Here is a 26,979-nt window from a genome sequence, read left to right as displayed (position 1 = left end):
CTGTGCTGGCTGTCCCTACCTCTAACAGTCAGAGTATTTAGCCTCTGTCCCCTCTGTCGGGTAGGGTTCTCCATGCTATGGCACTTCAGGCCGCCCGCAGGTGATGTCACGCAGCCCATTCTTTGATCCCTGCAGTGGCGGCCACTTGTGTCGTAGTGGCTGGTGGCAGTGTAGCGGAGGTGGGGACCAATCTTTAGTCACTGGCACTGCTAAACTACAACTCCCGGGAGTTCCTCAGTCAACCAGAGTTTCTCCTAAACAAACCAGTACAATCGGTACACTTTATTTTAGCCGGTACAGACCGCTAAAAGACGGTACTGTACAGGCTAAATCGGTACAAATGGAGGGTATGAGAAAATGTCATCCTCATGTTCAAGGAAACTTACAGCATTTTGCTATTACTGGGTGTAATGTCTATTCATTAAAAATCACAAGCTAGATAGAGATCTAGGTATGTTTGTGTTGGGTAATGCTACAGGATTCTCACCTAAGAGATCATTCTGGGACAGCCAGTCCATGATTTTCACATTAGGAGCAATTTCTACCTCTTCCGGCCATTTCGATCTCTGGAATCTCCAGATAACCTTCTGTGGGACTTTAGCAAATCCAGCATTCATCTCCTTTACAAACTCCACTAGAGGGAGTGAGGATATCATAGAGCCCAGCGTCACGACTATAAAGCCAGACTCCCCGGACTGGGCTATAAAGTCTTCCAGTTCCTGCACAGACAGAACATAGAGAAGAGACAGGGCTGAATAAGATATATATATTTATTAATATCTAAATTGGCAAAATGTTGAATATCATTTTTTCCTATAATTTTTTCCTAAACCTTAGCAAGAAGCTCTTGCCTGGAGTACTCAGTGGCGCACGCAGGGGGGGGGGGGGGTTTCTGAGTACCCAGAAACCCCCCAGAAGTCTAAGGATCCTATTTTGAAAGCTGAGGGTCCCCTCTTTCCATGGGTACAAGAATTGTAAAAATCGGCCCTTGGGAACCGGAGATATCTGACTTCAAAGTAGTGGTCCCCATCCAAGCCTGTTAATTGCTATTCCCAGTAAGATATTTCAGGTTCTGTCAGACTAAGAGTTTTTCTGAGGGTATATTCCAAAAGCTAGGACTCTCCCCCTTTGATGGACACTAGTAGCTTGTCTGTACTGTTCCCAGAACCAGAGATATCGGCCTTCCAGCAGCTGGTTACTGCTCCAGCTCCACACACCTGGTATGTAGTTTTATATACTCGTTGGCAGATTGATCCCCTAGTCACCAGTACCATTTGGTGGGTGGGATTTTCTAGTTTTCAATTCCATTAAAATCTAAGAAATCTATTTCTGGGACCTGGAGATATCTGCAGTCAAGCAAGCTGTCCGCCCACCAGAACATTATGAATAATAAGCCCACTCCACTATACACCCCTCCTCTGCGTATTAAACATCCTCTACCACCCTGGAAGTTATGTATCAGGGCCCCTTCATTCAGCCCAATGCCCCCTTCTCCCACCCCATCTCCCACCATCTGTGCAGTAAAGGGGTAATTAGTGGAAATTACTGATCCAGGCCCTACATGCTGAGCGGTTGATATAATACCCCCTACCACCTGCGGGACATCAAAGCTTCCCCCACCCCTACCGCTGGAGGATCGGTAGGGGCCCCAATACATTGCTATGCCCAGGGGTCTACACTGCTGTTGACACCCCTGTATATATATATATATATATATAGAGGTAGAGGTGTAGGCCTGGCACTCCTCCAGCAGTACAAGTAACCCAGGTGCCTTCAGGAACAGAAGTACAGGATAGTGAAGAAACAACAGCGGCACTCTGGGGATTTTTAGAAAAAATATATTTTCAGCAAAAAAATCTTCCAACGTTTCGGGGTATGTGCCACCCCTTTGTCAAGGTTATACGTCATTGCACGTATAACCTTGACAAAGGGGTGGCACATACCCCGAAACGTTGGAAGCTTTTTTTGCTGAAAATATATTTTTTCTAAAAATCCCCAGAGTGCCGCTGTTGTTTCTTCACTATCCTGTATATATATATATATATTATTTTTTATTATTATTATTATTATTATTTATATACATTTGGTCTATCTATAATACTTTGACCCGGCATATACTGGGTCACCTAAGTGTCCATCTCCATGCTTTGTTCCGCCCCTCTGGAAACCCCCTTCTGAAAATCCTGCGTTTGCCCCTGGTACTGTATGTCTCCAATCAGAGCCCCACGTGTCAAAGAGCTGGAAGCTTACTCTACCACTCTGCTTCCTATTACGAAGTCTATGAGCATACTTCCCTTCCTTTGATTTTGAGTGTGATTTCTTTATGTTTCCTGATCGATTGACTCTGTTAGTAGACTCCGAAATGTGTTTTCCAAATGTGTATGTGGAAATAGAGAAAGAAAACACTAGTTGTGTATCTGTCGTTGTCTTATTATTTTTGTATTATGTTTGCGAGGTTTGAAATCAGTGCAGGGGCGGGCTGGGCCGGGGGGCAGGGTGCCATGTGCCCCCCGGGCCGCTTACCCAGCCACCTGCTGCGGGCCGCGCGGCGCACTTCCTCCAGCTCTCCTGCGCTGGCCGCGTCTTCCAGAACACGGCCGCGGCCACAGGAAAATGGCCGCCGGCCCCCTGCACTGAGGACATATCCTTAGTGCAGGAGGCCGGCGGCCATTTTCCTGTAGCCGCGGCTGTGTTCTGGATTCTGGAAGCAGCGGCCAGCGCAGGAGAGCTGGAGGAGGTGCGCGGCCTGCACCGGACTGGGGCTGCAGGGTGTGGGCAGGAGGGGCATGAACTGCGCTCTCCCCCGCCCCCCCCCCCTCCCCCAGCAGCAGCATCAGCAGCAGCAGATATAGTTGAAACAGCAACAATGGTGAGTTGCAAATTCTGGCACTGGGGTATATGTGTTTCTGGCACTGTGGGGGCATGTGTATATTTGGCACTGTGGGGGAATATCTGGCATTGTGGGGGCATATGTGTATCTGGCACTGTGGGGGCATATATGGCACTGTGGGGGCATATGTGTCTCTGGCACTGTGGGAGAATATCTGGCACTGTGGGGGCATATCTGGCACTGTGGGGGCATATCTGGCACTGTGGGGGCATATGTGTCTCTGGCACTGTGGGGGCATATGTGTCTCTGGCACTGTGGGGCATATCTGGTACTGTGGGGGCATATGTGTCTCTGGCACTGTGGGGGCATATCTGGCACTGTGGGGGCATATGTGTCTCTGGCACTGTGGGGGCATATGTGTATTTGGCACTGTGGCGGAATATCTGGCACTGTGGGGGCATGTGTATATTTGGCACTGTGGGGGAATATCTGGCATTGTGGGGGCATATGTGTGCATCTGGCATTGTGTCTGGCACTGTGGGGGCATATATGGCACTGTGGGGGCATATGTGTCTCTGGCACTGTGGGAGAATATCTGGCACTGTGGGGGCATATCTGGCATTGTGGGGGCATATGTGTCTCTGGCACTGTGGGGGCATATGTGTCTCTGGCACTGTTGGGGAATATCTGGCACTGTGGGGGCATATGTGTCTCTGGCACTGTGGGGGCATATGTGTCTCTGGCACTGTGGGGGCATATGTGTCTCTGCCACTGTGGGGGCATATGTGTCTCTGGCACTGTGGGGGCATATGTGTATTTGGCACTGTGGCGGAATATCTGGCACTGTGGGTGCAAATCTGGCACTGTGGACATCACATTGTGCAGTGCAATGGGCATCATGTTATAGGGCGTAATGGGCATTACAGTGTGGGGATCATTGGGTAATTGCCATCACATTATAAAGTGTAATGGGCATCAAGGTGTGCGGCATAATGTGTAATTAGCATCACAATGTGCAATCTGCAGGTACACAATACAATCATGGAATAGGCCACGCCCCCTTATGTTAGGCCACAAGTCTAAATTTTCTGCGCGCCTCCGGCGCGCGCAAGTGTTCCGTCTTCCAGAAAGTGTGTGGGGGGGGGGGCTATGGGCCAGTGCTCTGGACTTGCCCCCTAGGCTAAAAGTTGCCAGCCAGCCCCTGAATCAGTGCATACCTCACTTACATAATATCAGACATTGTAAATCATATAAAGGTATCTTTCAAAACCAGTGGGTAGCGTACCCGTACTCACGATGTGATGGCGGTGTAGACTCGTATCAAGGTATCTTTTCCAGATTCTTGTACAAAACAATGTATTTATTGATAAAAATACAATACAGGATAAAAGATAAAAAAGGGTGCTGGAGCGTGGCAGGTTCCTGAGGTGGCTGACAGTATGAACGGCAAAGCTTGGTCCGGACAAGACAATACTGGTCTGTATATCAGACACTCTCCAGTTCCTACCTCCGGTAAGTAAGTGAGGTATGCACTGATTTCAAACCTCGCAGACATAATACAAAAAGAATAAGACAACGACAGATACACAACTAGTGTTTTCTTTCTCTATTTCCACATACACATTTGGAAAACACATTTCGGAGTCTACTAACAGAGTCAATCGATCAGGAAACATAAAGAAATCACACTCAAACTCAAAGGAAGGGAAGTATTAATAATTTTTTATTCCATCACGGTGGTGTCCTTATAAAGGTAGCGCTATACTGTGGTGTATCACCCCCCTTTTTTCTTTACTTCCATGTTTGGGCCTTAAAGGTTAGACCCTGTCGATACATCACCAGCTGCAACCCTGTGAGCGCCTGAGAAAAATCCCAAACCCCAAATTAGTATCTATGAGCATACCGTTCATGCATCAGTGGGAGTAATGGAGAGGGATCTGGAAGATCCCAATCCAAAAACATCCCCAGAAAAGTAGCCCATAAAAGACTGCTTGGCCCAAATAGCTACGAGAACCAAGCTAAATATTACACCAAAATAAGAAATATTGCATTTGCACACCCTTGCCACTAAGCACTGCTAATAACAATAATAACAGTATTATATCATAGTAAAGTCTGTAACTTAACAAAGCAAAATCGAGGTGCTTGGCATAATTTTTGGACAAAAAAATTATATGGGCCCACCCACCGCATCCAGGTGAAATCATCATCAGATGGGTCCCTAACATTTAAGGCCAGTTTAAGATTTAAATCCAAGGAACAGGATCCCCCAAATCAGCAGTGCCCGACTGCCCCAAGAAGCCCCTCCCCCCACAATGGTGCAAATGTCTACTGAAGTCCCTCTATTTCTGACTGCAAAGCAGCTTAGGAACTTTGGGCCTGATTCTGTACCACTTGGAAGGGGACGAATGCAGCCCTGGTCTGCGCATGTGCGTATTTGCGCATGTGCAGATTCCCTGTGTGAATGCCTTCGGTGAGTATAACTCTCGCCGAAGCATTCACACGGTGAGGGGGGGGCAGACACCGAGTCGGAGCCGGGGAACAACCAGCATGTTATGGGCGACTGATGCCTGCTTGGTGCGGGCGGTTGACATCCTAACAGTACGTCAGCGCCTGCCCCGTCTTCGGCGATTTGCGGAGGAAATAAAAATCAGTTCAGACAGACTTTTTTTTTATTGGCGACCATCAAATAATTTCTCCTGATAGCGGCCGAATGCAAACACATCCCCTGGCATGGCACCAAGGGGATTTGGGAGGGGGAGGGGGGGTTCAGGCTGTCGGCCAGGTAGCATTTTAAGCCTGAATTAGGCCCTTTGTATGTGCAAAATACCTTCACTAGGCACTCTGGTATGGATCATTAGGTCTACAGCAGTTAGGTCAACAAGCATTGGGTCGACACCATTAGGTCGACATGCAGAAAGGTTGACATGGATCTAGGTCAACATGGGTGCAGTTCGACATGTCATTAGGTTGACACAAGCATTAGGTCGACACAAGCATTAGGTCGACGTGGGCAAGGTCAATAGTCAAAATGTTGACATGGGGGTTTTCACTGTGTTTTGACCCGAATGTCAACACAGTTGACATAGACACTGAACTGTAGCACCGCGTCCCCTCGCATGGCTCACTGCGCTCGCCATGCTTCGGGCACTACGCTCGGCACACTATTTTATTCTCCCACCACGCCCTAGTGGATGGTAGGGCATGAAATACTGCCTGTCGGCACATGTCGCTAAAAAAGCAGTGAAAACCCCCATGTCGACCTTTTGACTGTCGACCATTCCCATGTCAACCTAATGCTTGTGTTGATGTAATGGCATGCTGACCTACACGCATGTCGACCTAGACCCACGTCAACCTTTCTGCATGTCGACCTACAGTAATGGTGTCAACCCAAAGCTTGTCGAACTAATGACCGTTTCCCAGGCATTCAGAGCATTAACACTTTATTACAAAAACACACCAAGGAAAAAAGTTGGTACTTGTGGAGTATCACGGCTCCCACGATGGCCATCGCACATGAAAAAATCGCATCCCATCGCATCGCATGCGATCGCATACGATTTTTAACAGAAAAACATCCAAATGCAGTGAAATTAGTATGAAACATGTTCAATGGCCCCCAAATGGCATTTTTGAGGCTGTACCACCCCCACTATCAACGCGAACCCGAAGCGTGGCGAGTGCAGCGAGCCCGCGAGGGGCGGCGGTACACGTCCTACGACCTTTTCATACCCCCACTATCCACGTCGGCGTGGAGTTGAGAATAGAAAGTGTGGCGAGCGCAGCGAACCACCGAGCCCGAAGCGTGGCGAGCGCAGCGCGCCCCGCGAGGGGACGCGGATACCTTCACAGGTATCCGCGTCCCCTCGCGGGCTTCACAGGTGTCCGCGTCCGCTCGCCACGCTTCGGGCTCGGTGGCTCGCTGCGCTCGCCACACTTTCTATTCTCAACTCCACGCCGACGTGGATAGTGAGGGTATGAAAAGGTCGTAGGACGCGTACCGCCGCCCCTCGCGGGCTCGCTGCGCTCGCCACGCTTCGGGTTCGCGTTGATAGTGGGGGTGGTACAGCCTCAAAAATGCCATTTGGGGGCCATTGAACATGTTTCATACTAATTTCAATGCATTTTGATGCTTTTCTGTTAACAATCGCATGCGATCGCATGCGATGCGATTGCATGCGATTTTAAAAAAAATCCCGGCAAAAATCGCATCCCATCGCATGCCACTATATATGGCATGCGATGGGAGCCGTGATAATCCACAAGTACCAAAAAGTTAAATACATGTTCTACTATTTCTTTAAGATTCCAATATTGAGTACTCATACGGTAAATAATACTCACCTGCGATATAGGTTTGGCAGGTTTGGACAATATTCCCCCAATACACTGAACGTGAGGCAGAAGCGGCCTAGCAAACTCAACGGTAAAGTCTGTATTATACAGCCACAGCTCAGCTTTCAGGTGCAGGTCGGCTATGGATGGTCTGGACCCAACCGAAAAATGTTCTTCGATGACATTGTCAAACAGGGAGTCAATTTTTGCCCGCACGATGTGAGATCCCAAGAACATGAAAGTGTTTTTCAAACGTCCAAAGAAATCCATGCGATCAGTGAGCTGAGTCTGGAATAGCGGAACATAGGACAGTGGAGTGGGAATTCCCACCTGCAAGGCGTTGCCGAAGCCCCCTGGAAATACGGCAATGTACGGAAGCCCCAACTTCTCACAGACCAGAAAAGTGCAAGGGTTAAACGCTTCTATCACGGCGATGTCAAAGTGCTCATTCCGCAAGAAGTGTAAAATATCAGACTGGTGTAATGTGACGTTGCACTGGTAGGACAGCTCGCCCAGAAATTCCAAAAAGTTCTGTAGCCCGCTTCTGTAAAGGAAGATGAAAAAACATCAAATAAAACAGAATCATAAAATAAAATAGAAATCATTCCATAAGAACATAAGAGTCTTTAGAAAATTTACCTCCCTCCCCCCCCCCCCCCCCCCCCCACACACACACACACACACACACACACCCAACCCACAGCCCTCCAATAAGCAGAGCCAGCATTGTGGACAGGATCCAGCAGGGCGGCGCTGAACTGTTTGCTAGGCTGTGAATATATGCAGCCTAGCAGACAGGTCTGAATCAGGCCCTTTGTTTGCCAATGGACAAAACCATGCTGTACTGCAGGTGGGGCAGATGTAACAGGTGCAGAGAGAGTAAGATTTAGGGGAGTTATTTTGTTTCTGTGCAGGGTAAATACTGGCTGCTTCATTCTTACACTGCAATTTAGATTTCATTTTTTAAACTCTTTCTTTAGACTTGTAGAGCTAAGTGAACAATTTGCATAATAGAACAGTGATAGCTATACGCAGATAGCTCAAACATTTTGATACAACAATTGTACGGACAGAGAAGACAAAGGGGGGGAAGGAGAAGGGGGGGAGCGTCAGGTCGTGTATGCGAGCAATAAGTAGGTTATGATGAATTTGTGGGTGCCAGAACGTTCGAGAGCAGTGATGAGTAGTAAAATACAAATAGGTCTGATGATTACAACTGAGAAGACATCCAAACGTTATATTAACCATATCTCAGGAACATAGTGGCAGGAGGAGGATCCGAGGGCAGGACATCAAAAGGGAACCGACAGTTCTCATGTGGGCTGATATACACGGTTAGGGGTAGGATGGTTTGCTAGTAGCCAGGGATTCCAGATTAGGGCGAATTAATGGGGGCAGTCGTGGAGGTAATAGCTGATCTTTTCCATATTTGCTATATATCCAATATAGTTATTTAGTGCCTGTAGGGTAGGGGGAGAGGGTGATTTCCAGTTTTTGCTACAAGTGATTTTGCAGCGGCTAGCACATGGGAGAACAGTTTATTCATGTGGGGGTCTAGGTTCTGGAAGGGACGGGCTCAGGGCCGGCGCCACCACTAGGCAGGTCTAGGCATTTGCCTAGGGCGCCGGCCACTGGAGGGCGGTACTGAGCCGCCGAGGAGAGGTACCATAGACAGTGGGCTTCCCTCTCCCCTCTCCCCCCTCCCATCCCGCCCATCAATCAACGCTGCCCTCCTCCCCCCCTGGACACGGTATCGCCAGCAGTATCCGCACACACACACACACACCCCCCGGAGCGCGGGTGCCCGCTGTGGTATCGCCCGCAAAACAGTCCCGTCCATCCTCCCCCCCCACCTCCAGAGGCCGTGCGCCCGCCGCAGTAACACACGCAACCCCCCCCCCCCCCAGAGTGCGCGCGCGGAGGGGTGCATCGGGCGGCGGGTGGAGGATTTGCCTGGGGCGAGGAGGAGGCTTGCACTGGCCCTGGACGGGCTAGTAAACAGGACCATGGGTCCAGGGTAATTGTAGTGCCAGAAAGGGACCCCAACAGGTCTTGAACCTGGGACCAAAAGGTGGCTATGACAGGGCAAGTCCACCAGATATGGTAGAGAGTTCCTCTTCTCCCGCAGCCCTGCCAACAAACCGGAGTAGCCGAGGGAAAGATTTTGGACAATCTATCAGGAGTATAATGAACGTATTCCCTCTCTCACCTTGCCCCAGCACAGATCGTCTGGGGGTGGACCAAGATCCCTCTTCCACTCCAGCTCATGGCGGGTCCACTTGGGAGCTGTGGCTTCTATCAAGATAGAGTATATTCGGGAGATCATCCCTCTTCCTATTGGGTTCACGATACATTCCCGTTCAAATAGGGTAGGAGCTACAATCGGTCTGGTGTGGAAGATTGAATTAACAAAGTGGCGGATCTGAAAATACTTGTAAAAGAGGCCTGACAGTGAAGGGTATTTAGTTTTAAGGTCATCTAGAGAGACCAGCGAATTCTTAACGTAGAGGTCTGATATCAATCTGATACCCACTTTAGACCACGATTTAAAATGGTTAGGTGCACATCCCGGTGGGAACTCTGGGTTGTCCCAGAGGGGTGTGATGGGGGAGGGGGAGGAAGAGAGGCTAAATTTGGGGGAGGAGTAGTTCCAGAGATTGATGGTGAATCTAAGGGAAGAAAGCAGGCACCTGATGGGCTGTCTTGAGGTTTTTGATAGGTCCCAAATGGAACCGAGGGAGCGGATCCCCAACACTGAGGATTCTAAGTCTAACCATGCTAGTGTACCCGTTGGCGCAAATGAAGCAGCTATTTGGCTTAAGTGGCTTGCTAAGTAGGATGACTTGACATCGGGTAATCCTCGGCCACCTGCTGCTCTGGGAAGTTTAAGAGTGTTGAAAGCCAACCTAGGGGGTTTATCGTTCCAAATAAATCTGGATAAGGATGCTTGAATTTCCCGCAATACTTTCTCTGGGACTTTTACTGGGAGTGTCTGAAATAGATAGAGAAGTTGGGGGAGGATAGACATTTTTGTAGTAATAATCCTACCTAGCCATGAGATAATATAGGTTTTCCAGAGTGCAACATCCTTATTGAGTTTATTTAAGAGACGTGGGTAGTTTTCAGCATATAAAAATTCGTAGCATGAGGTTATATAGACTCCCAGGTACTTAATTTTACGAGGTTGCCATTTAAATTGGAAGGTAGAGGCGAGGGAGATTCTTAATTCTTGGGGGATATGTAGGGACAGGGCTTCGGATTTAGAGTAGTTGATCTTATAGTCATATTCGTTTATAATGGAATATAGAGCAGACAGAGAAGATTGGGGGTGGGTGAGTGTTAATAAGACATCGTCCGCATTTAGATTTAATTTTGAACACACTCCGCCCAAATCTAACTCTCTCTGCACATGTTACATCTGACCCACCTGCAGTGCATATGGTTTTGTCCATTTCCTGATCGCTAGGCAGAATATATTAGCTGCTTGGTGAGCAGGTAAACTCCGCCCTGGCTAACACCATCCCCCCCCCCCCCCCCCCCCCCCCTGCTGAGTGAATCCCTGCACTGTGAGTGGATGTATGCTTAACAAATCCACTCGCATGCGGCCGAACAAAGGAAAACTCAATCCGATGGTCGCTCACCATCGAACGATTTGTCCTCTAATCGTAATGAAAAGTCAGCCAGGACTTTGAACGCTGTCCTCCGTATTCGGGAGGGGCACTGACATCACTCCGGAGTCTGCAGGGGTACGCCCATAAAATGCTGAGCGTTCTCCTTTCCCCCTTCCGCCTCTTGGAACGAATGGCCCAGTGAGAGTGAGACTCGCCGAAGCGGTTTACTCCTGGGGTTTGCACTTGCACATATTCACGGGGACGAATTGGGCCCGCTACGAGCGGGTGTGAATCAGCCCCCATATACGCCAGTGGTCCTGCTATACCCTGCATGCTATTACTAGATGGAAAACGGAGAAAAAACTTTGCTTTCAGTGCAAAAAAAAAAAACCCTTCAAATTAGGACATTGATTCTAAGGGGTAAATTTACTAAGAGGGGAGTTCTATTGAAGATGGAATGTTGTCCATAGCAACCAATCATATTCTATTATCGCCTAGCAGGTACTAAATAAGAAGTAAAAGCTGATTGGTTGCTATGGGCAACATCTCATCTTCAATAGAACTCCCATCTTAGAAAATTTACCCCTCCAGATAGAATCTATCACTTGCATATAATTGGTGTTCCCGCTAGGCTGTTTTAGCGGGACGCTGCGCCCCTGCCCGATTTTTAAAGGGCAAATTGCGCCCTGCCCCTCTAGCAGCGCCCCGCTAAAACAGCCTCACGGGGAAGCCCAGCGCCGCTGTAGACGGCGATGCCCGGCGCTTCCCCAGCAGCTCAGTGAATTCGGAGGGGCCGGGCCCGCCCCCCTTTGGTGATGGCGGTGGCCAGGCACGCCCCCTTTGAAGACGTCGCTGCCCGGGCACGCCCCCTTTGACGACATCGGCATCCCGGGACCGCCCACAGCGGTGACATCGGCGGGCCCAGTCGGCTCCCCGGAGCCCTGCCCACTCTAAATGCTAGAGTGAACACTATATAATTACTCATCAATTAAATAAACTGCAAAGTTATAGAAGATTAAGGGCCAGATGTACTAAGCTTGAAAATGGAGAGTGATAAACCACCAACTAATCAGCTCCTACCTGCCATGTCACAGACTGTTTGAAAAATGGCAGGTAGGAGCTGATTGGCTGGTGTGTTATCACTCTCCATTTTATCACTTTTCAAGCTTAGTATCCAAAACCCGAAAGGAGTTGTCACCATACCTGCCGGCAAGATACTCCTTCTGGCTGGCCGTAAAAAATTGCTGGTATTCATTAAGATAGTTCTCATCAAGGGAAAATGTGGACACTGGATAAGGGCTGGGCGGTAACTTGTAACCTACATCAAAAATATAGCATACAGTCATTTAATTAGAGCAAAATGGAAACAATACTTGATCAAAAACAACATGAGTTTTGTATATTAATTTGATTATATAAAATCCCACAATGAGCCTGATTCAGACAAAAACTGCTTCAGAGAAAGCTGATCCACTGTCCTGACGCAGGATGGAACCATTTCTCTACACCTCTAGCCTCTTTCATCTGAATCTTTTTGAACATTTTTGTAGTACCGTTGATTCAAATAACACCCTTGATATCAAAGCAAACAATTAACTTGGCTTTGGCTTTGGATTTGCTTTGGCGTGCTTTCTGTATTCCCTGTGATGGTGATTTTCCAGAGCATGGACTGGAGCTTTGTCTCGGGATCGCACTGGAAGATCCATGTTTTTTGCAGGTAATACCTTCATCTAAAAATTGTGAATCTGCTTGAATTTGTTCCAAAATGTCTGTACAATTGTTCTTTTCATTTTCTTTCTGGTTGGCCATGTGAAGCCTTGGAACCATCTTGGCACAAAGTTGTGTCATGTTCTGTCCATGATGCAAAACTTGCCTCGCAGTCTCTCTGTCGATATTTACCATTTCTGCTCAATGAGATGCTCAATGGTGATGGCTCGATTGTAATTTTCCAAAACTTTTGTCTGTTTTGGTACTTGTGTATTAGCACGGCGCCCACGATTTCCATCTTATGGCATCTTATACAATTTAAAATTGTGTACCATTGTATATGGTATACAATGAGATGAGATGAGATGAGATACGATTTTAAATTGTATAAGCACACTAATGGGTACTTTCAATGTTAATTGGCCCCCCTATAAGATTTTTAATTGTATAAGCACCCTAATGATTTTATATAGTGTAGCGAGCGCAGCGAGCCACCGAGCCTGAAGCGTGGCGAGCGTCCGCGTTTTACTTTACATGTATTACGCGTGCGCTCGCCACGCTTTGGGCACTATATAAAATCAACTCCACGCCGACATGGATAGTGGGGGTATGAAAAGGTCGGAGGACACGTACCGCCGCCCCTCACGGCGGTACGCGTCAGGTTGGCGTTGATAGTGGGGGTGGCGTGGGGGTGCATTTAACATTGTAAGCACCCATTAGGGTGCTTATACAATTAAAAATCTTATATGGGGGCCAATTAACATTGAAAGTAACCATTATGCAGCCCACACACGCACCGATCCCGGCGTGCGTTGTGGGCTTAACTAGCACACACAGCATCGCATCGTATGCCTTGTGCATACGATGTGCATGCGATGCGATGCGATGCTAGAAAAAGCTAGTACAAAAAGTATGTGCAGCACATACTTTTTGTACTGTATGATGAGGTGCCGCGGGAGCGCGCACCCCATCGTACAGCATCGCACCGCCCGCATCGGTGCGTGTGTGGCCTCCTTAAGCCTTATGGTATGCAATGCGATGGGCGCCATGATAATACACAAGTACCTCTGTTTTTGCTGTGGAACATTAATCATCGTTGACAACCTCACTAAATTGTTGGTGCCGTTCGAATACAAGTGCACATAACATACAATCTGCCCCATAAGCAGGGGTGCCAAGAGGAGAGGAAGGGGTACCAAGTTGAGAGCCCTCGGAGACTATGCAAGTCTCCGAAGGGTGCCCGCATTGAAGACCTGCACATGCGCATATTAATGATTAGGTGGCATAGAGAAAATTGTTCCCCCACCTCTGCATAATAGGATGAGAGATTCAAAAAGTGAGAGATTTGGTAAGAAATCTCCAGTTTTTTTAAAGCGGCAATCATTACACTGCAAAATCAAACTGGTTTTGCAGTGTAAATGATTGCCGCTTTAAAAAAACTGGAAATTTCTCACCAAATCTCTCACTTTCTGAATCTCTCATCCTATTAAATCTCACCCAATATATATGCGCAAGAAAATGATTGCTTGGCATTCAAATTCAGTACTTGAGATTGTACACAAATACAATCCGTTATCCAAAATCAGGGCCGCCAACAGGGGGGTGCCAGGGGTACAACTGTCCCAGGTCCCCAGCCTCTGGAGGGGCCCGGGCAGCTGCCCACAGTGGCACGGCACCCCCCCACCCGCACAAATGCCCCCACCCGGCGCCGGTGGCCAGGATCGCACAATACACAGTGCAGCCTGCAGAGCGCCGAGCCTAGGATACAGGGGAGCCCCGGGAGAAGATGCTGCTGCACCGCCGATACCACCGCTGGTAAGTAATTGGGGTGGGGGAGGTGGGGTGCCTGCACGCGATGGGGGGGTGCCGGCGCGTGAAGGGGGGGTGCCGGCGCGCGAAAGGGGGGGTGCTGCTGGGGGCCCGGGCTGAAGGTCAGTCCCGTGCCCCAACATTACTTGTGGCGGCCCTGTTTAAAATTCTTCTAGGTCCCGAGCATTTTGGATAAGTGATTCTTAACCTGCAATCACTGCAAGACTATAGAACCACTATAACCTATTCTGGAGTAACCTGACCTGGGAGCAGGCCCTTCCCGATCTGGAGGAACATTCGCACTTCATGGCCGTTATTATGTAGAACACGGGAGATTTCATCCATCAGCAGATAATGACTTCCACCTATAATCGGAAATATAAAATAAGCAGTCACAATGGATTTGAACATACTGTATGTTACGGCTGCACGGTTAATGATCAGGGACAGAGAATTTAATGGTCTCTCTTCAAGGACTTGGAAAGTTCTGGAAACAAAGCTCAACTTACATCGATATGCCTCAGAACCCTGGTTTCACTGGCGGGAGATCAAGAAATATATATTTTTTTTTTTTGTGTGACATCCGTACTTTGGTGGTCATGAAATCCTTCTACAATACGCTAGAACATATGTATTCCTTTTTATCATGCATAGGAGACATAGATAAATAATGCAGGAAGATAAAGCTTTAATTATGGGGGATTATTCTGGTTCACTCTTAGAGGCAAATTCCTTCTCAAATGGACAAAACCATGTGCACTGCAGGTGGGGTAGATGTAACATGATCAGAGAGAGTTATATTTGGGTGGGGTTTTACTTCAAAGTGAGATCTATATTGCAGTGTAAAAATAATGCAGCCAGTATTTACCCTGCACAGAAACAAAATTACCCACCCAAATCTAATTCTCTCTACACTTGTTACATCTGCCCCACCTGCAGTGACATGGTTCTGTCCATTTGAGAAGGAGTTTGCATTTGCGAGTGAACCAGAATAAGGGCCTCTATCTTTTCAAATATAAGTAAATGAGATGTCGGAGTTTTCTACTACGTGTATTTTTTGTACTTTGTTGTAATTCCCCTTGGTGTGCAGGGAAAATCTGATCCGTTCTGTGTATATTTTATGATCTGGAATCTGTAGACACGTCTTAGGGTCCAATGTCTCTGTACAAAGTCTGCTGAAGGATTATCTGTATGTTTCCATACCTCCCAACTTTGATTAGGATCAAGATGTGTAGCCCTGCAGTGCGCTTTCCCAAAAGGGGTGCAGTTTCGTGTAAAGGAGGCATGGCTTTGCGAAAATATCTACAAACGAGAAGCCACACCCTGTTTTGCTATCGGGCGGGGCATAGCTAGCGCTCTCAGAGCCCCTGCCCATGGAGTCTCTGGTGAATCCCTTCTATTTACTGCTGTGATAGGGGGCTCCTGACTGTCCCCCTCCCACTCCCGCCGCTGGACACTGCCGCCCCCAGGTGGGACAGGGGGCAGTCAGAAAAAATCGTGACTGTCCCACAGAAATAGGGACAGTCGGGAAGTATGACTTAGCGCAGAGGAGTAACTCTGGGAGGACATGGAGTCACCTGTCGCCAGGCTCCTGCTCTCAAGGGGGCACCTATACTCCCCTGCAAGTTTGAATCAGTTAATTCAAAGATGTCAATAACGCTTCTGTGGCTGACTCCAATAGATTGGGGTAGGGGGCACAAATATTTATCGGTCAACTGGAACGAACTTACATCACTGACTTAGCGCATGTGTAAAACTGGTCGGAAGCAGCAGATGATTGTTAGTGATTGTTAGTCTGCTGCCATTCAGGGGCGAGGAGGAAATTAAAATAACATTCTATCATTTCTCAACTTTTCTGCTTATCAGTGAATACTGTGAGGGAACCTTGTACTTTAGTGTTTCCAATACACAGAACACCCTCCCTCTTCTGTCCTTCATGCAGCACATATTAAACTACAAATGTCTTTTATCATATGTTTTGTTTGTAAACAAAAAGAAAGATGTTTTCTATTGCTTTTAGGTAGTTTACACGTTACTGCTCTCTGTTCTCAGGCATGGCAGGCAGGCTGTACTCATACAATAGATGACGGATAGAAGTGGTGAATTTCCTATTAAGCATGTGCCTAGAGGTGCCACTAAATAATATTTCCATTGTACCATACCATGAGTCAAAATTTCGGGGATCTGAGGGAAATTCCGCACCAACTCGGATTTTCACCACCTTGTTCGGATTCCAAAATGAGGCAAAACGTCATCTTCCTGGCATCAGAACTCACATGTTTTGGATTCAATGTAAGTCCATTACGAATGTGATTTAGACACCATTTCACATGGCCTGGGGTGCAGCTGTGTGCTTACTGCTAAACTGACTGCTTGCTGACCTATGTGACTGTCCACTCCTCACTGAGGGTGAGATATACTAAAGCAGGGGTGCTTAGAATGGTCCTCGAGATCTACCAACAGTTCATATTGGTGCACAGGTGCAGTCATTACTAACGGTCACATTTCCCAGACTCCCTAGCTGGTGCACAGGTGTAGTCATTATGAACCGTCACATTTCCCAGACCACCTAGCTGGTGCACAGGTGCAGTCATTACTAACTGTCACATTTCCCAGGCCACCTAGCTGGTGCACAGGTGTAGTCATTACAAACCGTCACATTTCCCAGACCACCTAGCTGGTGCACAGGTGCAGCCATTATGAACCGTCACATTTCCCAGACCACCTAGCTGGTGCACAGGTGCAGCCATTATGAACCGTCACATTTCCCAGACCACCTAGCTGGTGCACAAGTGCAGTCATTACGAACCGTCACATTTTCAAACATGTGCTGCATTCATTCCTAACTGACACATTCTACAGATTCACAGGTGGTCTGGAAAACATGGACTGTTGGTAGATCTCGAGGAGCGGTTTGGCAGCCCCTAAACTAAAGCCTTAAAAAAAAATTAAAAACACCACCAACCAACCAGCTCATAACTGTCATTTTTCTAACTGGCTGTGGCATGGCAGTTAGGGGCTTATTAGTGGCACTTTATCACTCTTCATTTTATCACTATCTAGCCCTGAGACTCTTAGGGGGTATCCAATTATTGGCAAAAAAAGTTATTGGGAGCACAATTTTTCACCTTTTTTTTTTTTTTAGGCAGTTCTATAATAATCTTTTATAGAACTGCCGGAAAAAAAAAAAGGTAAAAAAATTGTGCTCCCAATAACTTTTTTTGCCAATAATTGGATACCCCCCTAAGAGTCTCAGGGCTAGATAGTGATAAAATAAAGAGTGATAAAGTGCCACTAATAAGCCCCTAACTGCCATGCCACAGCCAGTTAGAAAAATGACAGTTATGAGCTGGTTGGTTGGTGGTGTTTTAATAATTTTTTTTAAGGCTTTAGTTTAGGGGCTGCCAAACCGCTCCTCGAGATCTACCAACAGTCCATGTTTTCCAGACTACCTGTGAATCTGTAGAATGTGTCAGTTAGGAATGAATGCAGCACATGTTTGAAAATGTGACAGTTAGTAATGACTGCACTTGTGCACCAGCTAGGTGGTCTGGGAAATGTGATGGTTCATAATGGCTGCACCTAAAAATCTATTATAGAACTGCCTAAAAAAATATTTTTTTATCTCACAAAAACACACAGATTCAGTGATATTTGTGTGTTTTCACAGCCACAGACCGGTTTTCACATGAAAACAGGGCTCTTTGTTCACCTGCATACTGGTTTTGTATTTTTGTCACTGCACACAAAGCTCATAAATTAGGACATTAACCCTTGGCACAGACTGGTGGGTTTTTTGTCACTGCCCGGTATCTATATTTCATCCAAGAGCTCCTAATACAGTGGTAACATTAACCCTTTATTGGTGCATAGTGCATGCTGAAGCCTGCAAAAGTTTTGTTTAAAAGTTGTAAAAAAAAAAACTGTAAAAAAAAGTTGTTTTTGTTTTTCTGGATAAGATATGTTTTCGTAATAAAGCTCAGCAGATGCTATGCTTCTGCAGTAATAAATATAAGTTCTGAGTTGATTTGGACCATGATCAGTGAATGGAGAGCAGAAGCAGCAACCAATTATTAGTGCTATGGCTGTTGTCAGTCCAGGGAGGTGCATAAAGTTTAGGAAAGGGCACCCAAAGTCTTTAAAAAATGTTTAAAAAGGAGTAGAGGTGTCACATTAAAAACAAATAACAAATCAGAGCTATAAAAACAGAACAATAAGGCTAAAGATCAAACTGTGTGCTTACAGGACTGAGGGAGATGCGCTGACTGAGTGATGTGCCAGAAGTTCAGAGGAGGAAGCAAATGCTGGGTGCACATATATATATGCACATATATATGCAAATATAGATACCGGGCATTGCGTTCAGGAGTACAGGGCATCGGGCACCAGTCTCCGGGCAAGGGATCGAGTGCAGGAGTACCGGGCACCAGTGGAGGGGAGAGGACCGGGAGTGAGGGCAGAGAGAACGCCTGGAACTCAGTGACCAGGACAGAGACCCTGCACCGCCGACGTCGCTACCTCCTGTATCAGGCAGCAGGAGGGTTGGTGCAAAGGCAAGTGGAGGAGTGGGAGCCGGAGCGTGTGAGCCTGCCGTGATGGATTGCACCTGAATGAGGAGGGGGCTGCGGTGCTGGGGGGAACGATGGTTAGAGGGTTGGAGGAGATTTTAAACTAGGGGACAGGGGGATGGGGGTAGCTAGATACTATGGGACCTGTAGTGAGAATAGTAGGATTTGGGGTAAGGATCAATTTGGGGGTGGAGAAGTGGGGAGGAAAGAGTTACAGGCATTGTCCGGCGTACTAATAAGGGTAATATCGTGGGTAATTCTCAGGGTGCTTCAGGAATGTTATGTAACAACAGTTATGCTACCTCATTACAGCTCTTAGGTGCAGATGATCTTAAGAGTATGGGAAGGCACAAATGAGATAGGAAGAGGTTTCATAACTATAGATAGGTCGGGCACTGGACATGGTGGGGGGGAGGGCTGTAGAGAGTCTATCGGGGGGGAGGTGTGTACAAGGAAGTTACTAATGCTTTTCTTTTTATTATGGCTGTTAGCTGCCTTAAGCCTATCATGAACAATACTATTTGTTGCCCATTGGTAACTTGGTTTTTCGGGGCCTGAACAAATTGAGCACTTCAGCCACAAATGTGGCAGTTCCTGTTGCTGAAGTGCTTGGTTTGCTAATCTGGGCATTTCCTTTTTAATTGCAGCAAAGGCCATAACTGAACCTCTAAAATGAACATATGTGTGAGGCCTAGATCAACAGCTGTCACCTGTTTTACAGCAACTGAGGAGAGAAAAGACCTCTATTAATAAATTCTAATTTTTAGACTTAAAGAAAGAAAGGATTCATTTGTAACTGAATTTAATTTATCCACTATCCTCCTCATTCGTACTCTACCTACCTTGGGGCATGGATCTGGTTCTTGATTCAATAAATCTTTTGGGGTACTTTCTATGGGGTTGTTATTAAACTACCATCCTATGATCTGCAGTGCCACTCTGTTTTGGGTGCTGATTATTAGATAGACAGTGTCTAGATAAACAGTCAATAGGTGGACACCAAAAGGTCAACATGCAATAGGTCGACAGGATGAAAAGGTTGACATGGAAAGGTAGACACATGGAAAAGTTGACATGATTTTTAAAAGTTTTTGGCGTCCATGTCAACACCTGTCAACATGGACCTCCAATTAGTGAACCAGGTATACTCACATGGCTTATGCTGCTTTCAGACCGCATAACTGGCTTTGACCCTGTATTTGAAAACGTTTCCAAAAACGGGTCTGCCAGATAAAACCCCTTTCACACCGCAGCTCTTAAACGGTATATTACCGTTTAAGTGCCGATTTTTTGACATTGGCAGACCCGTTTTTGGAAACTTTCCAAATACAGGGTCAAAGCCAGTGCAGCCTTCAGCCCTCCCCTCCGTCCCCTTCAGCCCTCCCCTCCATATAAGAAAAGTGACTTTTGGAAAATGGCTGCCCCCATACGAAAGACATTTTTTTTAAACAGGTTTTCCTATGGGGCAGCCATTTTCTGAAAGACACTTTTTTTCATAAGTGCTTCTGAACATACTGAACTGCAGTGCCGGGATCCACAACGGAGGTACCGGCTGCACGGGGGGTAGGTCGACACGGGGGGGGGGGGGCGTCGACACCCGCGGGGGGGTGTCCACACGCGCGCGGGGGGGCGCGGGGCGGCTCCAGTGCTGTGAATATTTAATGAGCGCTCATTAAATATTCACTGCGCTGAATTTAGGACCCAGCTCATTGGCTGGGTCCTAAATACCGTTTCAGACCCGATTTTGAGCCTAAAATACCGGTTCTGAAACGGGTAGGACCCTGCATTTTAACCGGTTAAAAAAAATGGTATTTTCTAACCGGTTAAGTGGTCCTGCACCTTTCAGACCGCACAGATTACCGTTTTAAAACGGTAAAAAAAAGGGCAATATACCGTTTATAAAGTGCGGTCTGAAAGGGGCATTATTTCCCTAGCCATACTTCAGGGATTTACCATTGTCAGTTGTAGTCCACGTGGATGATAGCGTATGGAAACCCCCCCAATTTTTTTTAAAAATACTCATGTCAACCTTTTATCACAGTGAAGTAACTAAGTCTCCAAGGTACCGCTACACACAGCTGCTCCTCCCCCTCAGATCCGCACCTTTGCTTGCTTATTGTCACGAGTATGTCTAATAGGAATACCTACCTGATATATGCCCATATAGATGGCAAACCTGGACAATACTAATTCAGGAGCTCTCCGGTTTCAAAAATATGAATGCACAGTGTATGCTTGTGGTATAAACTGCCAACATCCAGAATGCCCATATTATAACAGTATCACTGCTGTGGGTCCAAAACCCCAGGAAAAGCTGCTCAGTAAAAGTACCCCATGGCTGCATATGGTATATGGTCCACAGTGATTATAGTACTTCCGGTGGAGGCCGGGGAGGTCGCATGCACATGGAGCTCCGGTCCCCCATCCACGGAGCTCCGCCATCCCCGGCCTCCGGAGCAGCGGGCGGCATCAATCGTGGCGGCGATGGGGAGAGGAGGCAGTGCTGTGCTCCCCCGGCGGTGAGCACCGTACACCCCCGGCGGTGAGCGTCGAGCACCGGAGCACAGCAGCAGGAGCAGCAGGACGGCCGGAGCTGCAGCGCGGCGGTTCCCTTCGCCCCTCCCGCAGCACCATCAGCCTGCGGGCGGCCCCCCTTAATCCCCGGCGGTGAACGGTGAGCATGAAGGACGGAGCCCAGCATCGCGGCGGTTCCCTCCGCCCCATCAGCCTGCGGGCGGCCCCCCCTTAACTCCCGGCGGTGATCAGGAGCAGGATGGCCGGAGCACCATCAGCCTGCGGGCGGCCACCCCTTAACCCCCGGCAGTGAACAGGAGTCAGACAGAGCAGGACGGCCGGAGCCCAGCAGAGCGACGGTTCCCCCCACGCAGCACCATTAATCTGGGGGCGCCCCCCACAGAGACAGCGGTGGCCTGGCCTAGCGGAGGCCCCACACAGACACCGGAAATTGCGGCATCCAGGCTCCCGGCGACCAGCGGAGGGAGAGGTGAGGGGAAGCTGCATGAGGGCCCCAGTGGTAGCCCCCACTGCTCAGTGCTGGCAGGATCATGTGCTCTCATCCCCAGGAGAGAGACCCAGGGCCCAACTCCATCTCCCAGGCCTCACTGACCCTGCCCAGGCCCCACTGACTCTCTCCCCCCTCCCCCCTCCAACTCCAGCCCCAGTCCTGACTGACTCTGCCCAGGCTTCGGTGACTCTCTCTCTCTTCCCCCAACCCCCCATCGCCGCCACCACCATCCATGCCGCCCACGGCTCTCCCTACAGGAAGATCCAAGAATGGCGCCGCAAATGGCTGCCAAGGAACTGTGCATCTCAGCTATGTAACCCTTGTGTTACCTGCCTGGCTGGTGCAGCGACCAGTGGCGCCGCGGATGGCTGCCTAGGCGCTGTGCTGCTCGGCGGGTAGGTTTTTCCATGTGTTCCCTGTGTGACAAACTGTTCTGTCCGTGCTTATATGGTCACCTACCGACTGCTGCATCGACCAGTGGCGCCGCTGATGGCTGCCTAGGCGATGTGCTGCTTGGCGGGTATGTGTTCCCTGTGTATAAATTGTACTGTCCCTGCTCATATTGTCACCTACCAACTGCTGCAACGACCAGTGGCGCCGCTGATGGCTGCCTAGGCGCTGCGCAGCTCGGCGGGCATGTGTTCCCCTACATGTAATGTGTAATGTCCTCAATGTAATGTATGCAATGTCCCCCCCCCCCCCCCCTCCCCCATCCCTGCTTGATGATGCACTGTAAATCCGAAAAAAATTCCTAGTGTGCGCAAGCACACATGGCCAATAAAGTTGATTCTATTCTATTCTATTCTATTAGGTCGACACCTACAAAAAACTTGTGTCGATCTTTTGAGTGTCAACCATGTCCATGTTGATCTTAAGCTTGTGTCCACCTTCTGTCATTGTCGAACTAAGGCAGGCATGTCCAAAGTCAGGCCCGGGGGCCAAATGCGGCCCTTGATGTCATTTCAAGCGGCCCGCAGCCTCCAGCAGGAAGAGCATCAGATGTGGGAAGCACAGCACAGGACACTAAAGGTGGGGCCCCGGCGAGTGCGCCTTTACCTTGCTGTCTGCTGCAGTGAGGAGGTGCCGGCCGTTACAGTCAGATGTGTTTGGTGTCCTACCCCTGCTGCTGCAATCGTATATCACCCTACTCCACAATCACAGTGACAGCAGTGTTTGGGGAGGGGGGCAGCAAGCTTGCTCACGTAACATGCAGAGCGGAGGAGGGTGGCAGCGGGAGCCCAAGCATCTCCTGTCCTTGCAGTTCCTGCTTTGCCTCTCCTTCCTCTAGCTCACACAAGGGGCTGGGAAACATACAGAGAAGGGAGGGCACAGAGTGGGGACATACAGTGAATGGGGGCAGAGTGGGGTACATAGTGAATGGGGGTCTTACAGTGAAGGAGGGTTAGGCTTGGGGACATACAATGAATGGAGGTACTGATGGACATTAAGAGAATGGGGGGAAGGCTGGGGCACAGAGTGAATGGGTGCAGAGTGGGGAACATACAGTGAATGGGGACAGGCTGGGGGAAATACAGTGAAGGGGCACGCTGGGGGACATAGAGTGAATGGGGGCAGAGTGGATGACCATTCTGATGTGATTAATGATTCAAAGAATGTCAGGCTGAATGGTCGGCCCCCACAAATTTACACTTCACCAAATCTGGCCCTCGTCGCAAAAAGTTTGGACACCCCTGAACTAAAGTATGTTGACCATTCTTATGTGTCGACCTAGTCACTGTCAGCCACTAGAGGTGGACCTAGTGACTTTTGACGTAGCCGTTGTCGACCCAGGACCGGATACCGGCTGCATTAACTAGTATTGTTGTAGTAAGTTTAGTATAACAGTAATCTGACAGGTTTCCTGCCCGCTATTCATTTATATATCTAGTAGACATATACCCTGTACATTGGTCTAGGGCAGGCATTCCCAACCAGGGTCCTCAAGCACACCAACAGTGCAGGTTTTGTAGATATCCAGGCTTGAGCACAGGTGACTTAATTAGTATCTGAGAGATTCTGATTAAACCATCTGTGTTGAAGCCTGGATATCACTAAAACCTGCACTGTTGGTGTGCCTTGAGGACCGTGGTTGGGAATGCCTGGTCTAGGGGCATACTTACCTACTTTTGAAAACTAGTTTCAGGGAGATTAATGTTGGAAATAGAATTTTGCACATTGCCCCATTGAGGGGGCGTGTCATGCTCCACCCAAAGGGCGTGTCTAGTTCCATATATGGAGAAATTGTGAAAACAGATTGTGAACGTGGCACCTAGAAGCGTGGGTGTGTACTGCTACATCTTAGAAGAATCTTGTAAAATGCCTTATATCCAAATGAACATGAGCCCCAAAGCAGTTAGTAAGAGCTACTATACTTGGTAGATGATTCAATGTAACTGTATCTGTCTCTCATTCCTTTTTCACCAAAAAATGTAACAGTGTAATGTGGGCTAGGTGACATGAGGGAGATTGCTAGACTAATGAGGGAAAGAGGGAGATTGCTGTTATGTCAGGGAGTCTCCTGCAGAATGCAGGAGGGGAGGTAACTATGATGTAACAGTTTAATGTGGGCTAGGTGAAATGAGGGAGATTGCTAGACTAATGAGGGAGAAAGGGAGATTGCTGCTATTTCAGGGAGTCTCCTGCAGAATGCTTAAGCCCGCCACTCAGCATGGAGTACGCCCTGTTTGTATGCCCCTTTATTCACAGGAATTAAGGCTCAGCTGCATTACAGTACGGGATTCCCCTCTGTAAAACAAACCCTTTAACACATATTTTAATCATAAAGACTCACCTATAAAGCACATTGTCAATATCTTGGCTCCCTGCAGAAGGGGGAACTGTAAAATAAAGAGGAGGAAGATGGAACGCTTCTCATCTCCGGCCATTCTTCTAGGAATCACAGTGACTCCTGCATTGCCGTGACTGGGATAATGTGGAAGTGTCTAGGATTTAGCCACACCTCTTCTGGCATTGTGCCAGCAGCATTCCATAGGTCCAACAGTTCATCCGAGACCGCTGCACTACAGTGACAACTACTTTTGCCTGTGTTTCTGCATCACTGTGAGACAGGGTTCCAGTTAATCGATCGACATGCACTAGGTTAACATTGACAAAATGTTAACAGAAGCAATAGGTAGACACATGAAAAGATAGACATGAGTTTTTTGCAATTTGTTTTTCTTCTTTCAAACATTTTTTTTCTACTTTATGATCCCCGTGGACTACGATTCAGCGGTAAAGTGTGCCGAGCAAAGTGCAGCGAGTCACTGCGCCCGGAACACTGTGAGCGTGCACGTTACACTAATTTATTTTATTTATTAAGTTTATTATGTAGCGCAGCATATTCCGTTGCACTTTCCAAAGGAGACAGTGATACAACAAACAGGGTATTTACAGACAGTCAAAATGTAGGAGGGCCCTGCTCGCAAGCTTACAATCTATAGGGAAAGCTGGGGTCAATGTTGACACACACACACACCCCCCCCCCCCCCCCCCGGATCCCACCGGACCCCCTGCATCTCCCCAGCGGCAGTGTTAAATTGCCGCAATTCTTTTAGAGGGGGTGCTAAATATGCAAATTGGGTCATTTTAGCCCCGCCCCCTCAATGAAGATACGCTAATTGCATGCAGTTCTGGGGATGGGGCTTCATTCATACCCTCCAACTTTACCGATTTAGCCGGTACAGTACCGTTTTTTTATGGTCTGTACCGGCTAAAAACAAATGTACCGAATGTACTGTTTTTTTTTTTTTTTTTTTCAAATTTCCCAGCCGCTCCTCTGACTCCAGTGATGCTGGTTGGATCAGGCACAGCGGGGGTTAAGATCTAGCCAAGTGCACCCGTTACCAGTGGTGTATTGCGGCCTGGGACAGCGTGCGTCGCGCAATGACATCACGCAGCCCACGGCCCAAACGCTGCCTCACACAGCTTTCGAACTCCCAGTGGGACTTCCAATAGGAAGTCACTGTCAGTCACAGACTGCATCTGGATACACTACAGTGGCGGATTTTAACCCAACCCAAGTTCACAATATACAGTGGTTGACAGGGAGAGGGTAACAGGGAGAGGACTGGGGAGGCAGACGGTGACAGGGAAAAACAGTGGCTGACAGGAAGTGGGTGACAGGGGCAGCAGTGGACCCCTTAGTCATCAGGGGAGTCCTGGTGCACCTCCTGCGCCAATGACAGTTCCACATGTGATTCCCAAATAGCTTCCCGGGAAGTCTTGTACTTATGGTTTTGTACATTCAGTCCACTGACGCGTTTCGCCCCTAGCATGGTTCTGCACAGAGACACAAACCCTGACATGGCCTTTCTGTGCATGCTCATCATTCCATGTGGTCTTTCTCTCCAACAATCTGACAGCCATGAAGTGGGCGGGATGAGCAGCTGTTTCCTGAGGCGGAGCAGCAGTGAACGGGAGTCTGAGAGTGAGAAAGGAAGCGGTTTTTGCTGTGAGGGGAAGCGGATGTCCGCAAGTGTAGGGCAAACCAGGGTCCGATTATGTTATGAATATGGATAGCCCAAGCTTTATGAACCATATATCCTGAGGACTTACTTGCTGGACAATGAGAAAGTCATTTCTGCAGAAAGTTCTTTCTAAAGTTGTGTAGGCTATTCCTTGATTTGGCAGTGTCCCCAGTAGTCCTAAGTGCAGGGAGATATGGGGAAATCGCCAGTGATTACTTGTCATTAGTAACGGAGCCAGGTCATTGGATAATAAGTAAACAAAAAACAAACAAAAGCTAAAAAATATCAACTGATATTCAAGAAAGAAAAGCATTGTCAGGGTTGTTTCTGTGATCCATGGGGTGGGCTATTTGGAGGGGGGGTGGTATGCCTTTGGTGTCTATCCGGTAATGAGTTATGTGGTTTTGGGGTCGGTGTACAGTCTTAGCAGGGGAGGGGGGGAGTTATTTGGAATGGGGAGGTGTGGGGTAATTCACAGCAGCTGTGAATGCTGAGGCCACTATCCTACTAAGCAGATGGAAACCAAGCGCTTCCGCACAGGTGTAGGGATTTACTAATCCCGCCGACTTTAGCGTTGGTTCCACCTGAGGCTGATTTAGTGCCGCCCACCTGAGGCCACTTC

The 26,979-nt window shown here is 48.2% G+C and overlaps 1 protein-coding gene across 1 annotated transcript in view; it reads right to left on the bottom strand.

The window, feature by feature from the left end:
• The window catches only part of UGT3A2 (UDP glycosyltransferase family 3 member A2), a 31,510-nt gene extending 6,701 nt beyond the window's left edge, over window positions 1-24,809 (bottom strand). The window contains exons 1-5 of the mRNA XM_083154872.1: window positions 24,680-24,809; window positions 14,559-14,660; window positions 11,983-12,097; window positions 7,178-7,712; window positions 488-719 (exon numbers count right to left, since the gene is read on the bottom strand). Coding sequence (XP_083010998.1) covers window positions 488-719; window positions 7,178-7,712; window positions 11,983-12,097; window positions 14,559-14,660; window positions 24,680-24,773 — 1,078 coding nt within the window. The 5' untranslated portion in view covers window positions 24,774-24,809. The remainder of the gene's footprint in view (window positions 1-487; window positions 720-7,177; window positions 7,713-11,982; window positions 12,098-14,558; window positions 14,661-24,679) is intronic.
• Window positions 24,810-26,979: the final 2,170 nt, after the last annotated feature.

The sequence above is a fragment of the Crinia signifera genome, chromosome 1, assembly GCF_055691185.1.
Source record: "Crinia signifera chromosome 1, ASM5569118v1, whole genome shotgun sequence".
In the NCBI taxonomy this organism is placed as follows: domain Eukaryota; kingdom Metazoa; phylum Chordata; class Amphibia; order Anura; family Myobatrachidae; genus Crinia; species Crinia signifera.
Note: the sequence above shows the minus strand (reverse complement) of the source record. Positions and strands in the feature narration are given on the sequence as shown.